This window comes from Cebus imitator, unplaced genomic scaffold (genome assembly GCF_001604975.1).
Source record: "Cebus imitator isolate Cc_AM_T3 unplaced genomic scaffold, Cebus_imitator-1.0 Scaffold505, whole genome shotgun sequence".
Lineage (NCBI taxonomy): Eukaryota > Metazoa > Chordata > Mammalia > Primates > Cebidae > Cebus > Cebus imitator.
In genome coordinates, this window is record NW_016107820.1 from 1023146 (window position 1) to 1050438 (window position 27293).

Below are 27293 nucleotides of genomic sequence, written 5' to 3' on the forward strand. Positions count from 1 at the left end.
TTAAGAAGGGAAAAGTCTAACTGGAAACAGAGAATCCCGGTTAAAACATTAGAAAAAAACAAGATTAAGCCCTCTTAATGCCCAGTGAAAGAGGCCATGTACAAAAGACCACACGTTGCATGATTCCATGTATATGAAGTATCTAGAATTGGCAAATTCATTCAGAGACAAAGTAGATTAGCGGTTGCTTAGGGCTGGGCTGGATGGTAGAATTGCAGGGCAGGGTGATACCTAAAAGTGTACAGAGCCTCCTTTTGAGTTGATGAAAATATTGTAACATTGTATCATGGTGATGGTTTCAAGACTGTGAATATGCTAAAAACCACTGAATTATACACTTTAAATCGGTGAAATTGTATGCTATATTAGTTATATCTGAATCAAGCTGTTATTAATAAAAAGAGAGGACTAGAAAGAAGCAAAGCAGGGAATACAGAAACAAGGTAGGAGGGATGGCTCTTGGAGAGTCTTGCCTGACTTAATTGGAGGATGATTAGACAGGCTTTGCAGATGGGCTGAATCTTTGCTTCCATTTTCAGAAATGGAGGGGATGAGGTAGTCCCAGGGTGCTCCTACATTGAAATATTAAGCCTGTTTCTGCCAAAAAACACAGATATAAAGGAAAATCAAAAACACATTGGAATGATCAGATGGGCAGCTGTCTAGAGCTAAAAACATATGTGTTTCTCATCTTTTCATTCTCTTCTTGATTATTTTTCGTGAGAGACAGTGTTTGCAGGGAGATAGCTCTTTTGTTGGAGAGAGTGGTTGTATGCAGAGCTCCTTATGAGTCTTGCCATTAAATATGGCCGAGGAGATTCTATTGATTTTGGAAATTCTTTTCTAAGGCCAGTCACCTCCTATTCTTTTGCACACCTCCAGATCCAAGGTTGTTGTGTTATTACTCTATATGTGTAAAATATTGATGGCCCGTTTAAGCTGTTTTTATAGTTTTGATTTAGCACTTTACTGAAGTTAAGTTTGAGTTTGAAGATATTGGATAGCAGAGATTTTCTTTTCTTAACAAAAAGAAGTTACATAGAGATTAGATCAGTATCAAATTCAAAATACAACTAGGTATAGAAAAAGTACCACCTGAAACTCTGGATCATGTAATATGGATAAATATCTACACATGTTATAGAAGGCCGGGATTCATTCAGAAGAACCACGGAAGTGAGTGATAGCTTATGTTTGTCCTTTGGGTGGATTAAGTATGTGTTTTTGTGCTTTTGCAAAGACATTAGCCAAATCAAGGTGTTTAGTGCACTTGGACTGGAAAACAAGTGAGGCTGAATTTTTTACCTTCATGTACACCATTGCCACAGTAAATCATATAGTAGCAGTATTTTAAAACAAATTTGTCATTTTAAAATATCAATTTTTTAAAAAGTTTCCCCAAGTAGCTTTGTAAAATAACCAAATTAGGTAAACAATGAGTATTAGACTTCATGAAATGTATGAACCAAATGGACTGACACTGGTTTATCCTCCCCTCCCTCAGCCTCTTCCCCACAGAGGCAGTTCATGTTTACAGTCCCTTTAGGATCTGTACATTTTGATATAAGGAAATTAATGATTTGTCTATACTCAAATCCAAATTAAATTCCTCAAGTTTTTCGCTACTGACAATTTCTAATAAAGTGCCGTCCTAAGAACAGGTGACCAATGGAGTGCATGAGAGGCTCATCTTCATTCTGGAGTGTGATGGAAACACAGGAGGCAGAAGGGACAAACCATATAGCATGGGAATGTGAAAGCCTGAGTTCCAGCCTCCTAGTTCTCCAACAAACCTGCTGTGAGGCCCATTACCTTTCCTTAGTTCTATTTCCTCATCTGTAAAATGAGGGCACTGCAACTAGATGATTGCTCAACTCTATTCCTGTTTTAAACAGTCTCTGTTCTAAAAGACTAGCCTGCATTGTCAGCCTGTGTGGACTACCACCGTGCACTAATGAATATGGCATAATTGAACTTTCTAGATCTCAGGGAATCTACATGTACCCTGTGTTTTATTGTCCCACCAATGTACCTGAGGCTTTTAATGAGGAAAGTGAGAGTTATCTACATAAAAGATAAGGTTCAAGTGTCTGAGAGAAGGAGAAGATATTACTTGAATTTAAAGACGGAAGAAACAGATTCAGACCTTTCTTTGCCACTAGCTTTATGACGGCTTGAGAAAGCTCCCTCTCTTCATTTTAGGAGGGCCTTAGTTTCCTCTTTTGAACATGAGGGCAGTTCATTTGTTTGTGGAGGCCAGGGAAGCATACAGGTGGGTGAAATCATAGCTAATATAAAGGTTCCAGGCCAGGAGCTGTGGCTCACGCCTGTAATCCCAGCACTTTGGGAGGCCGAGACAGGTGGATCACCTGAGGTCAGGAGTTTGAGACCAGCCTGGCCAACATGGTGGAACCCCGCCTTTACTAAAAATAAAAATAAAATAAAATAAAAAATTAGCCAGGAGTGGTGACTGGTTGCTATAATCTCAGCTACTTGGAAGGCTGAGGCACAAGAATCACTTGAACCCGGGAGCTGATTGTGCCATTGCACTCCAGCCTGGGCAGCAAGAGGGAAAACTCTGTCTCAAAAAAAAAAAAATTTTTTTTTGTGATAGAGAGAAGCTTCTCACCATCATGCCTTATACCAGAATGATTGACAATGTAGTTTAATTGTAATATCATGCCTTATACCAGAATGATTGACAATGTAGTTTAATTGTAATTTGTTCTTCTTTCTGACCTTTTCCAGTAAGCTAGTGTGGATATCAATGAAACAGGGATTCAAAAAACAAAAAGGTAACCTGGAGAGAGAGAAACCAAAGGCCTTTGGATAATTCATAGTAAATTTGGTTTTGAGTAGTCAGTTTTTGTATTATCATAATGTAACCAATTTTATCATATCCAGGAGAAAAAAGGTTGGAAAAACATCTTAACTTGCTAAGAGTGGTGAATCCCTGAGTTGAGCTTTTTGGCTTAACTTCTCAATATGAACATGGGTTTTCATGCTGATTGATAGGATCAGTTTAGTTTGTCCTGTCTTCATCACGGAGAATAAACTTGAATTGTTCATACCAACGATATGATGATTAATTCAGGTTTTTGGCTTGAGCATTTCTGTGTGGACTACGGAGGGAGCTCTTTTTCCTTTGGAAAGCAGGCCTGGGTATATACGATATAGCGAATTATCAGGTGACAGACATATGCTTTCCTGCAGCCTCTGCAGAGCTCACAGGTTCAAATGAAACCTGCCTGAATCATATGAAATTTAATTGAGTAGATAAAGAGGTCCTCATAATTATAAACTGCAGTAGGTATAACAAGAGGCTAAATACATAGCTGTGGTTTTAATTAGCTGGTGCTTCAAATTAGTAATGTTGGTTTCAGTCAGAAATCAGTGACGTTATAAACTGAAAGCCTCATCACCATGTAGTTCATTACTCATTAGACCTCGCTGCGTGAAGCCTTCAATACAACGCCATGCTGAGCAAGAAAGGAAAAAGTTGGAGATATTTGGTTGCCTTCCAAGAGCAGTGGAGCTCTGTGGAGATTAAATTCACTCTTGCCAGAGATATGAGAATTAACTGTTCTTTGTTGGATGTGTTAAAAAATGCAGCAGGCAGTTTTGCTTGCAACAGATAACACCCGTGTGCATGCTCAGTCTGCTATTCAAATTTGTGTCTGGAATTTGGTAGCTAATGAACTGATGCAAAATGCAGCCAAGAGCCTCCTAACAAATCAAAGCTGGAGCTAAAGCACCGAAAGTGCCCTTACTGCTGGTCGTTTGAAAGGTTGTCATGCAAGTTGAAGCACGTTTCCTTTTCTTCTCCTTCTCCTTTATTTTTTTTTTTTCCTTCAGAGTTTTAATTATATCTTTCCCTCGGAGGAGAAAGAAGGTAGTTTGCAAAGCCAAGAGACCAAAGCACTTCAGTTCTCTTCACGGGAGAATTAAATGTGATGTATGGGCCTGTCATTCTGAGCTGTCAGGTGCACAAAATGAACAGATAGCTAGAAAAGTGACATTTTGCTCGCATTACTCAGAAAGAAAAGACTTTGGTTTTTGTTTGTGTGTAGATAATAATCCGCTGTGGAAAGCAAAGAAATTAAGTGCCCTTCTCCTTTGCAACAACCCCGCCCTCACTGAATATGGCTTTAACTTGTTACTCTACTCCCACCCTAACACCCAATCTTTCTTACATTTGGATACATTGATGAGATTGGACTACACACAGCCAATTTATGTTGTTGAGGTACAGTCACAAGCTCCCCACTTACTGGACTGAAGATGTTACTGTGCCTGATTGTGTCCATGTCAATCTCCAATGTGAAGACATTGAGACACACAGCAATTGTTTGGGGTTCTGAGTTCAACTTGTGAATGGATATGAAAGCTGATACTAGAAAATCTGATACATGTGGAGGGCATCTGAGACTACAGATGATAGGCTGGTTTCCAGTATTTGGACATGGCATCTTCCTTGACCAGGCGAGGACTAGGTGTGGGGCCCGGGCTTTGGGTAGAACTCTAAAGGTTTTCTTTGCTTTGCTCAGACAGTGATAACATTTGTTGAATATAGTCATGAATGGCCCAGTGAACTTTAATGTATCTGACATTGTTTTTATTATGAAAGTATAATGTGCATTTAAGCATCCTATAAATGTTGTCACTGTTTTTAAATGGAGAAATGGGTGCTCTTTATCTACGAGACGAAGTTATCAAAGTCACTTTGAATTTGACTGTTCAAGGATTTCTGGGAAGAAAGGTGGAAGATTAAGTATAGTGGGATTGTGTACACTCCATGTTTATCAACATCTAGTTAAGCTGTGCAGATAGTTTATGTTCTAGGTTCTTACTTTGTAAATTAAATTTATGATACTCTGAGCAAACTAGCCTACCAATGACAGATATTAAGATTTGGCATATAGTCAAAGCCTATCAGCTGTACTTTTATATCAGTAGATCTCTTGTAATTCCTTTAGCTATTATGTTCATTTGCATGACAATTATCTAATTAAGTCTTAACATGGGAATATTAACATGGGGAAGGAAACCAACATTTATCCAAGATCTGCTAGGCATTTCATGGACATTTATGTAATTTAAATTTGCCCAGTATATATGTACCGTGGGTAAGGTTAACACCAAAAGCATGAAAAAAGCCCAATGAATAAAATAAAAGATACACCACTACGAGACTTACAGGTTATGGTTTAATTTGCACTCTTGCATGATGAAGAAAATAACTGTTTCCTTAGTAAAGAAGCATTCCATTCCGTAAATCCGAAAGGCCTAGAATATATCTTAAATGTTGTTTAGAAGCGTTTGATCCCCCAATGGGAAAGCCTGAAATGTGATGAGAGTCACAGGCATTATAAAACATTTGTGCATTAAGGTCATTAAAGGCTTTTGACACCTTTTTTTCATCCACAGTTAGTCATTTGTTAATTCAAGTCAGATCCCCTTTTTTTGTGAAGAGTTTCTCAAAAAGACTTCCATTCACCTTTGAAGAAAATTATGAGAAGACCAACACCACAACAACCAAGCAAAAAGAAGTGTAGGTGATTTTTTTTGTGTGTGGACTTCTGAAAATGTACTTAAATTCCCCTGTGAGTTCATTCAAACGGGCTCACTTTGGCTATGGGCTCAGGACAGAATTCCGGTTTATCTGTACCTCCATACTTTGATAATTCCTTTCCCTTAGGACTTGGTGACTCTGTGGATTCTGAGCTCTAGGTAGTTGGCAACACAATGCAACTTTAATTCAATACCTTTCTGCACTGTGGACTGACTTTTGGGGAGCATGTAATTGATTATAGTAATCAAACAAGGACAAGGGAAGAAAATTTTGCTTTACTTGCTTGTTGTGAATATAATTTCAAATAAGCAAGTGTCTGTTTTCTTCTTTATTCTGAAGAATGATCAGCATCTTAAACCCAGGTGTAATGAAAAGCATTATCTGCTCTCTATGCAGTGTCAACTTGGGCAGCAAGTTGACTTGAATTTTTTTCTTCTTATTGACAATAAGGGGAAATGTAAATGACTTGCATGATTAATCTTTTTCTCTTTTTGTCTTTTCCTTTTCATATCAGCCACTATGAACAAGACCGTAGTGCACTTAAGAAAAGGGAATGGGAGCGGAGGAATCAAGAAGTCCAGCAAGAAGACGATCTGTTTTCTTCAGGCTTCGATCTTTTTGGAGAGCCATACAAGGTAGCTGAATATGTATGTACTTTTTTTTTCTGGAAAATGGTTGCTTATTACATTTTTGAACTCACTAATCAACATTTAATTTATGTTTAAAGTACCCAACTCATTTCAAGGGGAATATATTTTACAAGTGAAATATGTATATACACTGTATTTGAGGCAACTGCAAGTTTCTGAGGAAGTCTTCAGAAACAAATTTCATTTTCTTTGGGGAGCACAGAATGATTGAAGAGAGGCTTGTGAGACTTCCTGTTTCAAATGAGCCCCTCTCTGCCCCAACACTTCCTACAGCAAGGAATGCCCCCTTGACACTTTCTACTGCTGTGATTGTCAGTAGGCAGCTCCTGAAGACTTCATCAGAATGTCAATGGAGATGTCTATTTCTTTTCCCAATCAGTATCATCCATCGCAAGGCCACTGTTTTTCTTTGCCATTTTAGGTTGATAGCAGCTGTTCACTGGTTTGAGTGCTCTTTGAAAATCACTGTTCTAGAATAAAGGAAAAAGCCAATCATTTCTCCTGGTGGTTAATAATCATGGGTTAGAAGATTGTCTCAACCAGAGGGGGGTGGTATAGCTAGGTTGAATTTCTAGTGGTATTCTGGCTAGTGTGTAGCTCCAATAATCACCAAACTGCTGTGTCTACAAGTATTGATTTTACAATGACTGCTTCTTAACTTTCTATTTGGGGTAGAGATGAGAGGCGACTGAAAAGAGATTATGATGGAAGAACCTTATTGAATTGCTGGCAGCTGGTTCGTTTTTATTGAAATGTAGTAGCAGTGTAATTTTCTGTAATAAAACAAAAATGATGTAAGAAATACAAAAATGGAGAAAATTTTCAAGAGTTGTGATTTTGGAAGAGCATCCTTTAAGGGACAGTGACTTCTGGAAAAGGGGAGTTCTTAAGGAAGACAACATAGGCCCAAATAATACTTTGGGGTGGAGAGTTAGCTGTTTGGATTGGTGACTGGTGAGACAAGGGTCTCATTGCCTTGTTTAGAGCAAGTAAGGAACTCTTGGTTGAAACATTGCAGGAACTTTCAAGTTTGGTAAACCTGCTGAAGAAACTTAGGTCACCTACGCTTCTGGTTTTCAATCTGTCAGTAATAGTATGATCCACAAAAAAGCAGTGTTGCCATATCAATAGGTTAATTTTTATACTACTTTGGAGGTATACATTTAGACATATAATTAGTTAAACAAACATTTGTGAAGGCCAGCTGTGTGCTAGTCACTGCCTTAGACCTGTGTACAAAGAGAAATAGCATAGTCTCTGTTTTCAAGGAGTTCTAGTCAAGTTGCAGAGATCATTTGGAACAGTGCTATGGCATGCCTCCATGGTGACAGAGAGATAGCAAGGGAATGATCAGTGAAGACTTTGTATTCAAAGTCGTTCTGAGGAGTATGAACATAAATTTTTACATGATGAAAAAAAACAATCATTACAAGTATTTAAGTCAGGGTATGGCCAGAACAAATGAACAGTTTAGAATGATAATGTTGGGCAATGTGGAGAGTTGGTTGGAGGGAGGGAAAACTAAGGGAATGTAAAGAAGCTACTGTAATTGATGAAGGGAGCTTATGTCAGGAATGACTTAAGGTAGAGTAAGGAAGTTGAAATGATGGAATTGGGTATCTAATTGCATGTGGGGAGCATGGAATAAGAATTAATGGTTCCCAATTTTTTTATTTCAGAGGATGGTAATGTCATGAACAAGTTGTTCAAGAGGAGAACAGGGTTGGTGCTTGTAGAGAAAAAAATAATTAATTTAGTTTTGAGCATGATGGCTTTGAGATGCTAGGTAGTTATCAGGGGAGAGCTATCCAGTAGTGTTGAATATATGGGTCTGAAACTCCTGGGAGTGATCAAGAGAGAAATTTAGCTGTTACTGTCTTGTAGGTGTCAGTAGAAGCTGTGAGAATGACTACCATCAATGAAGAGATTATGGAGTTAAGAGGAAGTACAAATAATTCTTGGGAGCAGCACCATTTAAGGGGTAAAAGAGTTGGTGAAAGCAGAGGCCAGGAAAGGAAACTTCAAAGGAATGATCAGTGTGGTAGGAAGAGAACTAGAAAAGAAATATTTAATAGAAACCTAGGGAACAAAGGATTTTATGGAGGATCGATTTGCTGTGCCTCAGAGAGGTTAGGAAAGGTAAGAACTTTAAAGTGGCTGTTTGGATTTGGCAGTTAAGGAGTACGTGATGACCTTAGTGAGAGTGGTTTTATTTGTTGATGGCAATGGTCAATTGGAGAATAGATGGTAAGTGGTTAAGTAAAGAAAGTTAGACAGTCGATGTAGATATGATCTTGCAGAAATGTTTTGCATAGAGGAAAAAAGAACGATAAGTTAGAAAGTAAAGAGAGGAATTATATAAAGGGAAGCTTTTTAGAAAAATGAGATAAACGTGAACATGTTCAGAGATTGATGGAGAGCAAATAACTTCAATGGAGAAAGAGGAGGTGGAAGATACAGAAGAGAAGGGTGAAGCTAAGTGGAGCAAGGGCCAGTGAAGATTAAAAATAATACAAGATGGAGAGCAGTTGAGGAATCATGAGGTATGGGTGGAAGGTAGATACAGAACATTAGAATGAGAACAAGGCAGGAGAGGGGAAGGAAAATTATGGAAGTGAAAAAAGTCAGGGCTTCTTGCATTTTCTCCAAAAGATGGAGGAGAGGTCAAAGGATGGTAAGTGTCTTGTCCTTTCTCAAGGTGAAGAAGGAACAAGGAGATAAGTTTTACATGTTATCATTGGATGGGTTAGAAAAATGAGCTTTACTCTAAAGATTTATTCTTAAAATCCAATATCCATACTATCCTCGACACTATAATAAGGTGAAGAACTCCTGATTTATTCTCCCTTCATAATTTTAAGTCATGATGAATTGATGGTCTTGTACTTTTAAGGGAAATGCCATCTTTTCACAAGACCTGTTATATGGAATCATTTTTTTTTTTAGATGTTAGCAGTGTATTTTTGAGTAGGCAGTTGGAAAAAAAATCTGTTACTAACATTTTCAGAAGTTTTCTTTCTTTTTTTTTTTTTTTTGAGATGGAGTCTCGCTCTGTCACCCAGGCTGGAGTGCAGTGGCGTGATCTCAGTTCACTGCAACCTCTGGCTTCTGGGTTTAAGCAGTTGTCTGCCTCAGCCTTCCTAGCAGCTGGGATTAACAAGCGCCGACCAGCACACCTGGCTAATTTTTGTATTTTTAGTAGAGACAGGTTTTCACCATCTTGGCTAAGCTGGTCTAGAACTCCTGACCTTGTGATCCGCCCGCCTCAGCCTCCCAAAGTGTTGAGATTATAGGCGTGAGCCACCATGCCTGGCCAACATTTTCAGAAGTTTTCAAAAGTCATCTATCTTGATATTATAAGGATACATCAGGTAGAGACATAGATGGGAATATTTAGTATAGTGTTGGGCAGGGCATATTGTGTGATTAGTAGCTTGTTACCTTTGTGCTTCCTGATGGGGAAAAACCTTTGTTATTTTTTATTTTTCTGAGATGGAGTCTTGCTCTGTTGCCCAGGCTGGAGTGCAGTAGTGCGATCTCAACTCACTGCAGTGCAGCCTCTTTTTTTTTTTTTTTTGAGACAGAGTCTCACTGTGTCGCCCAGGCTGGAGTGCAGTGGTGTGATCTCGACTCACTGCTGCCTCCGCCTCCCAGGTTCAAGTGATTCTCCTGCCTCAGCCTCCCAAGTAGCTGGTATTACAGGTATGTACCACCACACCTGGTTACTTTTTGTATTTTTAGTGGAGGTGGGTTCTCAACATGTTGGCCAGGCTGGTCTTGAACTCCTGGCCTCAGATGATCTGCTCACCTTGGCCTCCCAAAGTGCTGGAATTACAAGTGTGAGCCACCGCTCCTGACCAAAACCTTTGTTCTTAAGTCAAAACTGTGAAGGAAAAGAATAATGCTAGTGCTTGCTGACCTAATAATTATTTTTCTTTCACCCTTGCTTTGATGATTGGTTGTCATCTTGTGCTACATCCACATTCAGGGTTCTCTGAGAGAGCACTGAGGAGTAAGAGAAAAGTAGAACTGATGTTGCACCTCCATAAGGCTCCCCAGACCGAGATTGGGCTGGATACCCTTGTAGTATCTGGATACGCCAGTGGTCATGGGAGTCCTAGAGCTGGCTTGTGGTCCACTGGTAGAAATGAAGACATACCACAGCTCTTCCCTAGGGTGGTAGTGGGAGTGCTTATCAAATTTAGAATAAAAATGCCTGATGGTGGATCAAAACTTTCAGGAACGTTCTTGCTATCCTGAAGCCTAAAACAAGATCCAGTCACCTGTCCAAAAGAGTCAGTCGTTCATAAATTAGCCAGTATGAACACTGATCTTTAGGACCTATTATTCTTTTTTGGCAGAGAGATAAATGGTGACCTCTCATGTTCCTGGCTGATTTCTTTCCCTTCTTTGCTTTGCCTCTACCACTGTCAGAATGGAGAGAATGCTGACCACCCCTAGATTTGGTTGGTGATAGGAAACTTCTCTCTGGTCTGCTTTTGTAGCATATGATTTTTAAACTGGAGTTTGTGTTATGCTGTTGAGAAGGATGTCTTCAAATGTGCCTGAAAAATATGAAGCCATTTGACTTTTCTAGGTTAATGCAGTAAGTTTGGTGAGGAACTGGCATGTACCAAGTGGATGCCAGCTTGATGTGTGCTAGGCATTGTGCTAGGGTTTTATGTATGTGTTCATTTTAGCCCTTAAAACAACTGGAGTATGTAATTTTCCCATGTTTTCCATGAGGAATTTTAACTCAGAGAAGTGAGATGGCTCTTTGCATTTTTATGTCCTTATACATGGCAAATTTAGACCCTGCATCCAGTTCTGTATGATTCTGCATCTGTAACAGGAAGTTATTAATCCTCTGACAGGAAATCAGAAGATGTGATAAGCTTACCTGCTGAGTGATGGTGGAAAAGAAACTCCCTTTCTCTGATCCATAGGTTTTCCTTTTCTTTTCTGAAGTGAAACATAGTAATTAATAAGAATAGTAACATTTTATGACTCTTCATAGCCCAATGAGAATGAGGAAACTGACGTGCAGAGATAATTATTAAGTGGCTTACCCAAGGTCATTTGTATTGGAGCACATAGAGGTAGAGGCCAGGTGGAGGCCAGAGCTACTCTGCTGACTCACATGGTTATTTTAAGGATCAAAATGAAATAATCTGGGAAACCTTGCTTTGAAATCTGTAAATTTCAAAGCAATATAAATTTCAAAGCTATATAAATTCAGTTATTATCATGGTTAGAATTAGGATAAAAAAACAAATAGGAACTTAGAGCTTAGAGAGATTAAGTGCAAAAATACTAGAATTAGAAAAAAACAAATTACTAAATCAAATGTTAGCCACAATAAAATAAAAGAAAAAAATGAGCTTCAAAACATAAATTATTTTGCTACTTTTATTAAAAAGAAATGCTATGGCACAATAGCCTTCTAGCACATTAGTCTTGCATGCAATGACATTATACTACTTATTTGTAGATAGCATTAGAAGCAAACTGAGGGAAGTTTGCATTTCTTGCAGTAATGAGAGGCAAAAAAAGCTTAAATGAAGGAATGCTGTTAATCATGAGCCACAAACCAGACATGTAATTTATGCTTGAAAATACTTGGAAAATGCATTTCTTGATGATAGAGAAATTGTGATTACTTAGAAAATAATCACTGCCGAAGTTACCTTTAAAGAATCAACCAATTATCTAGACTGGGAAGTAAAGAATTGGCCAAATTGAAAGAAGCATATAATTGATTGAAATGGCTGAATTTTATTTTTTTCATGTTTACAATGTTCAATCAAGATTACCAAGACTATTTTGCTTCTTAATAGCATTACTAAGACTCTGGAGAGTGAAAAAGAACATTTAGTATGAATCTGAAGTTGCTATGGTGTATAATGAGAGTACATTGTGTAGGTGTGTATAAATGTATTTCAGGCCCCATTGGGTTTTCTATCCAGTGGTTCTCATATCTCCATCTTGAGAAATTTAAAAACTGGTTGACAGTTACCCACCTCCAATGGTGGGAAGGTGGAGTGCTTACTCTGACAACCTGGACTGGACTGCTAATTATGTGCCAGTTGTCAAATGGTGAACTTCTTGAGGCTCTGTGTCCGTGCGTCCTCTGTGCATAACCCTGCCTCAGGTGGGTCTCAAATTTACCAGTGTCTGTCTTAAGAACCACTACGATAATTCTTACTCGTAGCCACAGAACATCTGTTATGCAAAGCATATGGATCTTCCTTCAATCAGCAACTCAGAAAGCATCATCAGTGAACTCAGCCTTGAATTGTGTGCTATACATTTTCTGTCACAAGTCCTTCCGAGACAATTGCTCTATGACGAAGCTAGTCTAAGGGAGGTGACATCCCTCTATTTCTGCAGGTTATCACAGCTTCACTCCTGTGTCATTAGTGTGCAAGAAACCTGCACTCCTGGATTGTATTAGTCTAGACCTCTAAGTCCACATGCAGACATGCTTTCACTTAGTTAGTCATCATAAGAAAAAGTCACATGAAGACATCTTTGTATCATCTTGGAAAATGAGGCCCCAAATATTGTTTTATTGCTCAAATGTTCTTGTAACCATATCAATGAGAGGACTTCCTTTTCACATTTTATTATCATACAACCATGTGTCTCATTTAATGAATTAGGATATGCTTCTTTCCATCCAAGATAATTCTGTAATCTACGAGCTTTTCCTTTTTGCCTTAGCTACCTGGAAACTCAAAGTTCAATTTAATGTTCAATCATAGTAACCAAGTTAGCCTGATTTTTACCTTCTATTTATGTACCTTTGGCTCCAGCTATTGAAAATTCTTTATTTTGATATACACAGGGTATGAATTTTAATTTATCCTGTTAAATTCTGTAAAAATTTATTGAGTATTTGATAAGCACAAGACATGGTGCTACATCTTGGGTATATAAAAATAAGTAAAATGTGGTCTCTGACCTTTAAGATCTCATAGTTTTATTCAAGAAAAGATATCATAAATATAGTATAAACTATGTAGCAAAGGTTGATTTTCTAGACTTATTGAGAGAAATTTCAATTTTCCTCTAATTTTATTCACATAGACACAGTTTTAGACATTGGCCAGTTTAGAAGTTCTCTTCATTTCAAGCATATTTTTAAAACCTAGATAGGGAAAAATATATCTAAGCTTGCTTCAGTAAGCCAGATCATTATAAGTAAATGTAAATGAAGAGACATTACCAAGTAGGCAAGGTTCTCCCTACTGAGGATAAGATGAACCTCTTTTATTTACTGCTGAAACAAGAACAAGAATTTGACTAGCTTGTTTGTAAGCAAATGAGCTTTGACGTTCTTGGGTCCTGTTTATGTTTCCCTAAGGAGACTAGAATGACTTCTCAGGGCATGGAAGTGTTACAATGGTCTCCCTGACACCTAGGGACAAGGTTCTGATTTTGCAGAGCTCTGTTTCTGTGAAAGCCATATAATGAAATGAAAGCATTTCCAATGGGAAGTGAAATGGTGCTGTTTCCCTTGTTGGGTCAGATCCTTGAATATGACCAGGTATCACTGTTCATGAGGCAAACATCTGACCCAAGAGGTAATCTGTTTAACAGGCCAAAACAGCCTGCAAATGTTTAAAGCTTGCTTCAGATTCTTGTTAGACCCTCAGCACAATGAATTTTTTTTTTTGCTTGTTTAAATTTAGAGATTGAACAGAGAGCCTGGTTTTGGCTGCTGTCCATGTGGTTCATTGTGCAACTCAGTTGAAGGAGACCACTATATACAAAGAGTTTGTTCTTGTCTGTGCTAAAAAGTAATTCCTGCCATTAAAAATGACAAACCCAGAGACTTCTAGGAAATAAAAGTGACTTCTACCCATCTATGACTATTAAACATGTCTTTCAGACGTGCTTCTGAAAACAGAGTGATTATTCAGCTGAGGATTATATGGAATGTTAATTGTTTACTCACTACTTCAGTACCAAGGTTGCATATGATGCAATATATGATTGGAGGATAAGCAAACTAAAGTCGACATAGTTATTTGATTTCTAAAAATCCCTGTCCCTGACAGAGCTCCCTTATCATATGTTTAGCATACTTTTCCTTAATCTTTGAAATTTATATGTCTCCTGGTGCCCTCATTTCTTTGGAAGTGTCTCATATGGTTTCACACACACAGTATGAGTTAGATACTTTTTATGGTATATTGAGATGGTGCTAATAATGAGGCCAAGGTTCCCAATTTGATTCTGTCTCTCTCTGATTGTTTCTTCTTGGTATCGTTTGCTGGCTCCTTTTCTCTTAGTCTCTTAAAAGGTGATGTTTCCCAACGTTCTCTGCCAGTCTCCATCTTCTCATTCTACATTTTCTTTCCCCAGGAGATTTCACCCATTTCTGGCACTTCGCCCTCTATCCATCTGCATATCCTCCCATCTTCACATACAGAGGAAAACACACAGCCATACACCCTAAGTTTAGACTGAGATGCTAGACCTAGCTAGGTATACTCCCTGTGTACACCAGGAGACTGGGCTATGTTAAAGTAATGCAAAAAATTTTAGATGTTAAACAACTATCTTCAGCAAAGAGTGCATCAATGGTTAGATGGTCACTCCCTCCTGTGCATGGAAAGTGTGCCCATGGCTTACTTGAAGGGGACTTGAAGGTCACGTAGGGTGGTATCTTTCCCATCTAGTGGCCCGGTTGGCAGATGGCTCCTTGAATACTGGTAACCTTTTATCATTGCAACATCTTGGGCCAGGATAGTGCAGCCTAAGTATAAAAAAAGTCCTTTGGCTTTTGGAATTCAGCAGGTTGTTTTGATTACCCCTTTGGAATATAATGAGAATAAAGAAAGCCACTTTTGGGGATGAACAACTGAGCTTTCATCAGTTATTTCCAAGTATATAGCTAACCACTGTTTTTAAGTCATGATAACTTTGCTTTCTGTATTACAAAACCCCATGCAGGAACACAATTATTTTAAAAGCAATCACAACCATTTTAATAGGACTAATACTACAGGGGGTGGTGTAGCTGGTATACTTATTGTCCATAAAATGATTTGGTTGCCTCTGTAACTGTCATGTATTAGGCTAACATCACTTTGAAAAGATAACTTTGTTTTGGTTTACTTAAATGACAGTTTAAACACTTAAATAAATTTTCCGTAATCATTGAAAAGACACAGAAGGGCTTGAGTCACTGTTGATGAACAATTGCACCATTTCAAAGTAAATGAATATGAATCATCAATATGTAAGCACAGTCATTCCAGAATATATAGGCAGACACTAGTAATTCATACAGTTCTTTGATTAGAAGAAATCAGATTCACTTTAGTCATAAGATAGCTCAATTAGATGCTGTTTAATTCCATGCCTTTTCTAAACTTAGTATAGTCACGGTAGCACAATTTAACTGATTTTCTTATCCAATAGTCTAAGCCTTTTTCATGGTATAATGTGGTGTAAAGGCTGATATGTCAAGAATATATATAGGTAGAACATTCCATTATAACTCCAATGATTGGTAAACAGAAGTTAATCACAGTGTAGAATGTAGCAATTCAGCTCATCTGACACAGAATAAGTTATTTTTCTAATAAAATTAATAAATGATGTAATATAAAACTTTTTCTCAATGAACATGTTTAAGGACTGGCTAGGGAGTATACAAATGTTAATCATACCCACTCATTCCAAGAGGCTTTTTCAATAGTGTTATTGATTTTTTTTTCTTACATAGCACATGAAAAGCATGAAATTAGATGGCAGCAAGACAATTTTAAAGAAACCCGTATGCTAGTCTACTTAGGGCATCTGTTTGAAACATTAACATTAGGAAACACAAACCTATTCATTCTCTCTCCTCCCACCCCCATCTTTTTGTTATTTTAGACAAACAAAGGTGATGCACTTGCCAACCGAGTCCAGAACACGCTTGGAAACTATGATGAAATGAAGGATTTGCTAACTAACCATTCTAATCAGAATCATCTAGTGGGAATTCCAAAGAATTCTGTGCCCCAGACTCCCATCAACAAAAACGAACCAAGCTTTTTTCCGGAACAGAATAATAGGATAATTCCACCTCACCAGGATAGCACCCACCCTTCAGCACCAATGCCTCCACCTTCTGTTGTGATACTGAATTCAACTCTAATACACAGCAACAGAAAATCGAAACCTGAATGGTCACGTGATAGTCATAACCCTAGCACTGTACTGGCAAGCCAGGCCAGTGGTCAGCCAAACAAGATGCAGACTTTGACACAGGACCAGTCTCAAGCCAAACTGGAAGACTTATTTGTCTACCCAGCTGAACAGCCCCAGAGTGGAGAAGTTGAAGAGTCAAACCCAGCTGCAAAGGAAGACAGCAATGCTACGTCCAGTGGAGAAGATGCTTTCAAGGAAATCTTTCAATCCAATTCACCAGAAGAATCTGAATTTGCCGTGCAAGCTCCTGGATCTCCCCTAGTGGCGTCCTCTTTGTTAGCTCCCAGCAGTGGCCTTTCAGTTCAAAACTTCCCACCAGGGCTTTACTGCAAAACAAGCATGGGGCAGCAAAAGCCAACTGCATACGTCAGACCCATGGATGGCCAGGACCAGGCACCAGACATCTCTCCAACACTGAAACCTTCAATTGAATTTGAGAACAGCTTCGGGAATCTGTCATTTGGAACACTCTTGGATGGAAAACCCAGTGCAGCCAGTTCAAAGACTAAACTGCCAAAGTTCACCATCCTCCAAACAAGTGAAGTAAGTAATTTTTAAAGTTTTGTTTGGTTTCACTTTTTTTAGTTCTCTGCTCTAACCTCTATAATCCAGTATTCACCAGCAGCTCTCATTTACCTTATTGAGCTGTATAGGATTCTCTTCAAGGTCAGAGTCTGAATTTTTTGATCTTCTGTCACTTGTGACATGACTGATTAACATGCTGCAAATACAGTTAAATCTCCATAATTTGGAATGGCAAAAGACAAGGTTGGTCTGAGTGAATGAATGACAAGTTGAAGTTATAAAATAGTATCATAAAATACAGTTGTGATAGTGTTATGTACAAATTAATAACATTTGAGATTATAATTGGTCATAAGTAGTATGAGGTTCACGAGAAGATTGCGAGTCACTATAGGCCTTCACTACTCAATATTCTAAACTTAAAACATATTCTAAACTTAAAACACAGAAGTTCCTTAAAGTACAAGAATGTGCAAGTGTGGTTTGCTGGAACCTGAAGTAGAAAGCATTCTTTAAGAAGTTTAGTTTCTTGAGTGATTACAGGGCTATTCCTTGGCAAGATCTTAATGTTATCTTCTGTATCCATCAGTCTTCTCTTCTACATCGCCTTCCTCCACAGGTTTCTACATAGCCCTTTTATTCTACCTTCATCCTTTCTGTCAAAGCAAAAGGCATTACGATCAACCAAAACCCCACTGGTTTAGAATGACTATCCTACCCATCTCAGGAATCATTGCCTTGTAAAAGAGAAGTCCAGAGGGAGCAAAGCTTCTTCCAAGGAATGAATCGCTAATGATTGGATTCCAGGCCTTGTGGCCCCTGGGTGGGGGGCATATATGGTGCTGCCTCTCAGACACCATCATGTAAGCGGCTGTCTACTGCATCTCAAGCACTTGATTGGAAGAAGCCACTGCCTTTAGATTGGATTCCTGTCACTGGTGACTAAAGGCTTGAAATGACACAGAGGAAGAAAGTAGGCTTAAAATCTTACTCGATAGGAGTGACAGGCAGTCTGTCTGAATGGTTACAGATTCCAAGTTAGTGGTATCTAGAGAAGTCTGATCCTATAAGCCTCTGGATCTCCTTCCTTTATTTATTCTCAGCAGATGCGGTGATTTCAGAGGACAATGGGAACACGAAGGGAGGGAGGCCTGGGCTGTTGGCTGTATTTTCTGAATGTATGTTTTTAATATTGTTTCATTTCTGAGGCGATTTTGCTTTTTGTGTCATCATTCATCAAGTCTTGTCAAGCTTCCTCTTAAGTATCTCTCTAGTCTGTCACCTCTACCCCCACTGCCTTTGAACCACCTGTGAGCCTTCAGTGGACTGCTGTGAGAGCCCCTCCTGACTGATCTCCTTCCCTCTAGTGTCACCTCTCTTCCAAACCATCCATGCAGGCTCATCTAACAGGCAGATCTGACCATGTCACTCCCTGCTTTTGATTCTTCAGTGCCTTCTCATCACTTCCAGGGAAAGTCCAACTTTCTTAGTCACACATACAAGGCTCTTCACGCTTTAGTTTCATACTCCCTTTCTGGCTACATATTTCACTACTTCTTCATATGCAGTTGAAATCCCAGCCATATGGGACTACCTGTGGTTCCCTGTCATGTCATGCTTTATCACGCTTCTTTGCTTTTTGGCCTGCTGTCCCCTCAGCATCGAATGTCTTTCCTCACCTTCCCTTGTCTTCCTGGTAAAGTCCTGTTTCTCTTTCAGGTCTGGTCATTTGTCACCTTCTCTGTGCAAGCTTCTCTCATCCTGCCCAGCTTAAAAACCCCTTCCTCTGGCATCCTCTAGCACCTTCTATATGCCCTGATTGGCTCCAACTTCATTGTATTATAGTGATTTGGTTATGTTTCTCTTTCCTTACTAGACTGTGAGCTCGCTGAGAGCAAGGAATATCTCATTCTCTCTGTATCCCAAGCGCCTAGCAAATATCTAGCACATAGTAGATATTTAATAAATGTTTGTTGAATGAATGAATTTCAAAAATGGTTACTTGATTACATTTTCCCAGCCACTGTGTTAATCAACTAACATGTACAAAGGTAAACAACTGGTAGGAAATCCACTATGAGTTGTATCTTTTTCAGTTGTATTCCGTCTGCCTGTTTCTTACTCTGCTCTACTCCTGTTCAGTCATTGAGAAATCTTAGCCATAATTTCTAATGGATGACTTAATACAGGCTTTAATACTTAAAAACCAAAAACAGATCTGCTTTGAAAAAGTAAAAGTATAATGGGTGGTGGGAATATCATTCTTGTTTCTTCTTTTGCCCTGGTATCTGCTGTTGTTCCCTCCTTATACAGCCAGGACTGATCTGGAAATAGCACTGCCCCATAAAGCAGTCTGTCAGCCTGTTTCCATACCTCATTAGTGGAGTGACAGATCACAGACCCAGTGAAATCCACTCTGTTGTAATTCTCTCTCTTATACATTCACAAAATGGCTGACCCAAATTCAGAAATGACTTCATGCTCTCACTCAGTGCCCTGGCACACCAATAAGAGGTACATTTTCAAAGACAGTCTGAGCTGTCATCAGCTCTGGAGAAGATTATCCAAGGAGCAGCCTATGTGCATGCAGCCTTTGGTAATGGTACAAACAGACCTTGGTAGAGGTCTGCATGAAAAATGGGCCAGGTGCAGTAAAGTCATGATAGGAGATCAGTGAAGAAAGTACTTATTTTAAAATATGGGTTTCAAGGAAGGATTTGACAGAATAGTAGAGAGAAGCTTAAAGCCCTAAAGGCAGGGGCATATACAGAACCCAAGGGTAATGTGAAAACCAAAAATAGGAGGAAAGGAAATGAGAGGTTAGACAGCCCAAGAAGAGAGCTTAGGAGGGTGCAGATTAAAATGCCGGCATAAATATAGACAGGGTGGAGCATTATGGAGCTTTGAACCTAATGGAATTTATGTGGCTAAAACTCTGACCAAGTCTGAAAATTCACCCTATTAAATCTTGATGCACTTTTCAAAAGCACTTAGCATTAGAATTCAGCCCCAGTTCCTGGTGCCAAGAAGTTTCAGGCACTGGGTTCCGGGTCCCTAGTCAGTGTAGCTCTCTTTGATGAGTGGTAGCATTACTCTGAGTTATTACCAAAAAGGCTTATCCTTGGAGCAATCACAGTATTTTCTTGAGCATTCTCAACTTTTCCCCTGTCTCCAGTGACAGGAGGTTGATGAGTGTTAGTTAAGTGCATTTGTAGGGAGGGCGAAGCAGGATGGGTTGAATGGCCAGAAAACAGACAGCATTCTAAGATGTACAGTTAAGCAGATAACATTATATTTATGAACTGAGAGATCACAAACTATTATTGAAGTGTGATATGCAAGTGTGTGTTTCCATGTTTATTTATGTGTCCACATATTGAGTATATAGTGGGGAAACTTTTATTTTTTATCCTTGAAACATTCCATATTTCTTAGAATTCCTGTATCAACCATAAGGATATTAGAAGTATAACCAACTTTTTTGCAAAAGGTCAGCTTTTCAATTGAGGCATGTCATTTTAACAAATAATTTGCTTAAAAACTTCATGTCAGCAGGGTGCGGTGGCTCATGCCTGTAATCCCAGCACTTTGGGAGGCTGAGGCAGGCAGATCACATGGTCAAGAGATCAAGACCACCCTGGCCAACATGGTGAAACTCTGTCTGTACTAAAAATAGAAAAATTAGCTGGGTGTGGTGGCGCACACCTGTAGTCCCAGCTACTTGGGAGGCTGAGGCAGGAGAATCACTTCATCCTGGGAGGCGGAGCTTGCGGTGAGCTGGGATTGTGCCACTGCACTCCAGCCTCGTGTCAGAGTGAGACTCTATCTCAAAATGAATAAATAAATAAGTAAAAAACAAAACTTCATGTCACAGAATTTATTAACATTCCTGGCAACAACAACAACAAAAGGCTGATGTGTTCTGCAGTTGGGTTTAGAAGATTTTTCTGGGAACTGCATCTGAAAACAGTAAAAGGCCTAATTATATCAAGTGGAAACATAGGGTTGCTTGCAGATGGTGTTTTATTAGGAAATGAATCTGTTAATAAATGTAGCTTTATACATGATTTATTTACAGATGTTTTTGTTTATTTTTACCTTAGGATAAAAATCTGCTGGTGTAGACAGCTTTGCATTTTGGTGCAATTTGTTATTAGTATAGTTTGCCAAGTAAATATATGCACATGAAAAGGATTGATATTACATATTAAGTGTCTTCATCCTAAGTCAATAAGCTTTTGAAATTATAAAGCTAATGTGTAGAGTGTCATATCCCTAAAGGGTTATTTGCTTTACATGCTGCTCTTGGCTGCGATCTAAGGCTATCTGAGGCTCCAATTGCTGCAAAACTAGATGCCTTAGAAAAGTTTAATAGAAATTATGTGGGATTTTTCTGTAGCTTATTTTAGTGGTTAGCTTTGTCAACCAGCTGAAAAATTATTGCTGACATTTGTGACTGTGCCTGTTTTGTTTCACACCCTATGCAGTGAACACTGGGAGTACAATTACCTTTATTTATTATGAGGTGGAGAGTAAACTCAGGTCCCTTCTGTGACAACTGCGGAGAATATTGGGATATTACCATTGGTGTTCTAGATATGTCCATGCAGCTACACAGAAATAAGACAGCTGCTTCAATGAATGGAAGGCCATTCAGTTGCTGTTTATAATTCATGCTAAGAATTTTTCACTTGATGCATTAGTCTGTTTTCATGCTGCTGATAAAGACATACCTGAGACTGGACAAGTTACAGCAGAAAGATATTTAGTGGACCTACAGTTCTACGTGGCTGGGGAGGCCTCACAATCATGGTGGAAGGTGAGAGGCATATCTCACATGGTGGCAGGCAAGAGAGGAGAGCTTGTGCAGGCAAATGCCCCCTTATAATAACGATCAAACCTCGTGAAACTTACTATCAGGAGAACATCACAGCAAAGACCTGCTCCCATGATTCAATTACCTCCCATTAGATTCCTCCCACGAAGCATGGGAATTGTGGGAGTTACAATTCAAGATGAGATTTGGGTGGGGACACAGCTAAACCATATCAGTCTGCATCAGCCCCACCCAAACCCCATGTCCTCACATTTTAAATCAAGTCATGCCTTCCCAACAATACCCCAAAGTCTCAACTCATTTCAGCATTAACTCAAAAGTCCACAGTCCAAAGTCTCATCTGAGACAATGCAAGTCCCTTCCACTTATGAGTCCATAAATTCAAAAGCAAGTTAGTTACTTCCTGGATACAATGGAGTAATAGGCATTGGGTAAATACAGCCATTCCAAATGTTAGAAATTGGCCAAAAAAGGGGGGGGGTGGGGGGCTACAGGTCTCATGCAAGTCTGAAATCCAGCAGGACAGTCAAATCTTAAAGCTCCAAAACGATCTCCCTTGACTCCATGGCTCACATCCAGGTCATTCTGATGCAAAACGTGAGCTCCCACGGTCTTAGGCAGCTCTGTCCCTGTGGCTTTGCAGGGTATAGCCCCCCTCCTGGCTGCATTCATGGGCTGGCATTGAGTGTCAGTGGCCTTTCCAGGTGCATGGTGCAAGTTGTTGATGGATCCACCATTCTGGGATCTGGAGGATGGTGGCCTTCTCACAGCTCCACTAGGTGGTGCCCCAGTAGGGACTCTGTGAGGGCTCTGACCCCACATTTCCCATTTACATTGCCCTAGCAGAGGTTCTCCATGAGGGCCCTGCCTCTGCAGCAAACTTCTGCCTGGACATCTGGGCATATCCATACATCCTCTGAATTGCAGGAGGAGGTTCCCAAACCTTAGTTCTTGACTTTTCTGTACCTGCAGGCTCAACATCATGTGGAAGCTGCAAAGGCTTGGACCTTCCACCTTCTGAAGCAATAGCCCAAGTAGTACCTTGGCCTCTTTTAGCCATGGCTGGAGTGACTAGAATGCAAGGTACAAAGTTCCTAGGCTGCACAGAGCAAGGGTCCCTGGGCCTGGCCTGCAAAACCATCATTTCCTCCTAGGCCTCCTGGCCTGTGATGGGAGGGGCTGCTGTGAAGTCCTCTGACATGCCCAGGAGACATTTTCCCCATTGTCTTCAGGATTAACATTTGGCTCCTTGATACTTAGTCAAATTTCTGCAGCTGACTTGAATTTCTCCTCAGAAAATGGGATTTTCTTTTCTATCACATTGTCGAGCTGTAAATTTTCCCAACTTTTATGCTCTGTGTCCCTTTTGAAACTGAATGCCTTTAACAACACCCAAGTCCCCTCTTCAATGCTTTGCTGCTTAGAAGTCTCTTCTGCCAGATAACCTAAATCATCTCTCTCAAGTTCAGTTCCACAAATCTCCAGGGCAAGGTCAAAATGCCACCAGTCTCTTTGCTAAAACATAACAAGAGTTACCTTTGCTCCAGTCTCCAACAAGTAACTCATCTGCGTCTGAGACCACCTCACCCTGGATTTTTTTGTCCATATCATTATCAGCATTTTGGTCAAAGACATTCAACAAGTCTCTAGGAAATTTTAAACTTTCCCACATTTTCCTGTCTTATTCTGAGCCCTCAAAACTGTTCCAACTTCTGCCTGTTACCCAGTTCCAAAGATGCTTCCACATTTTCATGTATCTTCTCACCAGCACCGTACTCCTGGTACCAATTTACTGTATCAGTCAATTTTCATGCTGCTGATAAAGACACACTGGAGACTGTGCAATTACAAAGGAAAGAGATTTAGTGAACTTACAGTTACATGTGTCTGGGGAGGCCTCACAATCATAGCAGTAGGTTAAAGACACGTGTCTCATGGCAACAGACAAGAAAGGAGAGCTTGGCAAGGGAAACTCTCCCTTATAACCCTCAGATCTCGTGAGACATACTCACTATCACGAGAACAGCACAGGAAAGACTTGCCCCTGTAATTCAATTTTGTCCCACAGTTTCCTCCCATGAAGTGTGGGAATTGTGGGAGTTACAATTCAAGATGAGATTTGGGTGGGGACATAGTCAAACCATATCACTTGATGTATATCACCAGTTTATTTTTTGTGCATTCTTATGAAGATAAAGTAGTATTCAGTCCAAGGCTGTATCTGGACTATTCCCAACCCAATCAAAATGAAGTATATCGTTATATTTTGTTATCTTTATACTTTTAGGGTGCCAGAAAAGACTCTTGAACTACTTAGTATTTGTTTTATAGCTGTGTGGAATCTAGAAAGCTTTGTACCTTCTTCTCTGCTAGTCCATCCCCTGGTAGTTGCATTTTGTTTATGCTTTTTTACTAACTCTTCCAACTCACTGGTCTCATTGGTGTTCAAATTCATTTTCTTATCATATTCCTCTTTTCCCTTCATATTCCCCCTAACTTTAGTGTCTCCCTAAGCTAAGTGAAGTGGTCTCCAGCTGAACATATGTAGTTGACAGTAATACAAGTAGAATACTTGGATTTGCATTCTTTGTGCTGGAAAGGTTGAATTAGGAAAAGTGTCCTGAAGAGGGGAGACTGAGACCATTCTCACAATAGCAGGAATGATTTGTCAGACAGGGACATGTAGAGGTGACCAGCGAGGATTTTGCAGAGAATGAATGGGAAGTTTGTTTTGAACTTGGCCTTTAACATTGGGTGGTAATAGAGTAGTTCAAGAGGAATCTGGAGAGCAGTTCATATGTGTACATATTAGTGATGGATTGAGATAATAGCATATACAAAAAAGGGAAGTGAGAAAAATGTGAACTGTATTCTAAGGATAGGCCAGTTTATCTGCAGCTGTGGGCATGTATGACCAAAGTGAGAGAGCTCAAAAGCCAGACTGTCAGTTCTCTTGAATTTGTAGGCAATGTGGCAACCAGAATGTTATGCGGAACTTGACATTTTACTTTCCCTGGCTTCATAGGAGACTAGGAATTCTCTCAAGACAATTGTTTTCGTCAATTCAAGCAGTAATTTATGAGCTTTTCCAGGTTTGTTTTCTATTTCCCTACAAGAAAGGACATCTCATTTCCTCTCTTTTAACCATCCAGTCTTTTCCAGTGTGCTTTCCCAAGGATCTTTCTAAATTAATGCTGAACTGGCTATTTTATACGATACCTTCCTTCCCTTGGAATCCCTGTCCTCCATTCATTCCCTTTCCCTTCCATTTTTTTTCATTAGCATTAGTCAAACTCAGAGATAGATCTCAAGGAAGGTTTCTTAAAGAGTATGCAAGTACTTGTGATTTCTTTTCTTCCTGTTTCCTCAAGTCCTCTTCTATCTCATGTGTATTTTTTTTCTTTTCTAAGGCTGAATGCAAGTGGCTGTAGCCATCAGCATCCTAAAACAATGTCAGTGATTTTAACATGCCATTTTCTAAGTCTATCAAGAGTATTTGGTTTCAGTGCATCTTTCTTAGCGCTCTTTGCCTTCCCTTGTCATTTTTTTTTAAACACTTTTTTGGTTGGAAAGAAACCAAAAGATTGATTTATTCTTACTCTGTTAAAAAAAAAAACTTTAATTCTTATGTTATGCACATTTCTGTCATCATTATTAATAATGGTGCAATTTAAAACAGCACTATTTGATAATTTTAGTGATTCTTTATGAGACAGCTGAAAGTAAATCCCTATGTTGGAACATGTGAAATATTACAAAGCATAGTTTTAATGAGGCATACTGAAATGTGCATTTCACTTCTGGCCTGGACTTGGTTTGTAAAATTAAAAGAGTTATTTTGCCTTTCTAGGTGTCTTGTCGCATGAGGAGATTAAACTAACTCATTGGTGGGGTTGTTCACAGCTCTAAATCTTCTCTTGGTGGTTAAGCCCAAACCCACCTTGCTTGTATAGTAAAGTCAGCCATTATCTCCCCTACCCATAACCCTCTAGGAGTAACCACACTACAACAGCATGAAGGGATCTGAGCTCTGCCTGTACACATTCAGAACAGTTTGGGACTTTGTAAGACTAGGTAAATATGGGCAGACTCAAACTGGATGTTTTTAGGGATTGACTACCAATTCAGCTGGAGTATTCTTACATCTCACCTTTTTTTTTTCAAGGTAACAACTATATGCTGCATTTTACCAGAAAGTACCAAACTGTAGACTCAGCAAATAACCTCCTAATCCTTTTGTCACTACCCACTGAAATAATGAAAGATAGAGAACTCCTATTTTCACATTACTTCTAGAAAAATATTTTGACAGATTCAGCATGCAGTAAAGTGGTAAGCTTTTGTTATATGTGTTCCAAATCATCTTGTTATCACTTGATATATTGATTAGTTCAGTACTTTCTGAGCCAGTCATAAAAAAAGACTTCTCTCATTCTGCATTAAAGAATAAGAGAAATTGACAGGTAGATAACCGTATTGATTCAACCCAAACAGTAAATGCAAGGGGCTTTAGACGTAAGTTATAAAACTCTTTATGGGAGTTTTGTGTTTAGTGTTTTCTAACTGAAATGAGAGAAAATAATCTCTAATTAACCATCATTTTAAAGTGAACTATGCTTTTATTTAAGTTTATAGTATAGGTGCCAATAACAAAAACCTGTTACCTTTATATTTTATAGTTTGCAAATGCCTTCACATACCTTATCTTATTTTGATCCAGTTCTAACAGCGTCTGGAATTATCATCATTTCCTTTTCACAGATGCAGAAACTTAGTCTTGGAGAGGCTAAGCGTCACTCACCTAAAGACACACAGCCAGCAAGTGGCTGTGGTAGGACCAGAACCCAGACTTTTAGTGACACTTCCACGTGGCATTTGGTGCATGGTGTGCTACTGTATATGTATGGGTTAATTTTCTAAAAGTAGCTCCTCTACTGGTACATAAAGAGCAAGAGAATAATGAGCTGAATCCAGCTTAAGTTAAAATTCCCTTGTTTGGTTCATATTTCAAAAGTCTGGGACCAAACACACCAAAAGAGCAATTTTTCTTGTGGTATTACAGGTTACAGTCATGTGTTTTTCATTTACAAATATGGTGAGAAGTAGTGTTTCTGCAATATTCCTAAATGAGTAACATATGACATAACTTGTTAGAGGACCTTTTCTTGGTTCATAAAGTTTCTGAGTTTTTGTGTTTTTAGTGGGATGACTTTATCAGAAATGCTCAGACAACATAGCTAAAATCTAAATTTATGTGGTTGAAACACAGCCACCCTCAAGATAAACCTTAGATGTAAATGAGATGTCAATAAAAAGTGGGTATGAAACTAATTGCTATAGAAGGAGTAAGACTCCTCTCAATTGTTTGAGACCCTGAAAAATAGATTAATTAAAAAAAAAACTGTCTAGGATCATCAAATAGCAAAAGTAGTTAGCAAGGAACAGACAGAATTTGTGACTTTTATTGATAGACATTAAATGGATGAGTGTCACTCTATCT

The 27293-nt window shown here is 39.1% G+C and overlaps 1 protein-coding gene across 6 annotated transcripts in view; it reads left to right on the forward strand.

The window, feature by feature from the left end:
• AFF2 (AF4/FMR2 family member 2) overlaps nt 1–27293 on the forward strand; it is a 501797-nt gene that overhangs the window by 149601 nt on the left and 324903 nt on the right. For 3 of the 6 annotated variants that reach the window (XM_017513842.2, XM_037733231.1, XM_017513840.2), the window contains exons 2-3: nt 6087–6219; nt 16114–16974. In XM_017513842.2, coding sequence (XP_017369331.1) covers nt 6087–6219; nt 16114–16974 — 994 coding nt within the window. The remainder of the gene's footprint in view (nt 1–6086; nt 6220–16113; nt 16975–27293) is intronic. The other 3 variants (XM_017513841.2, XM_017513843.2, XM_037733232.1) reach the window with 1 other exon arrangement.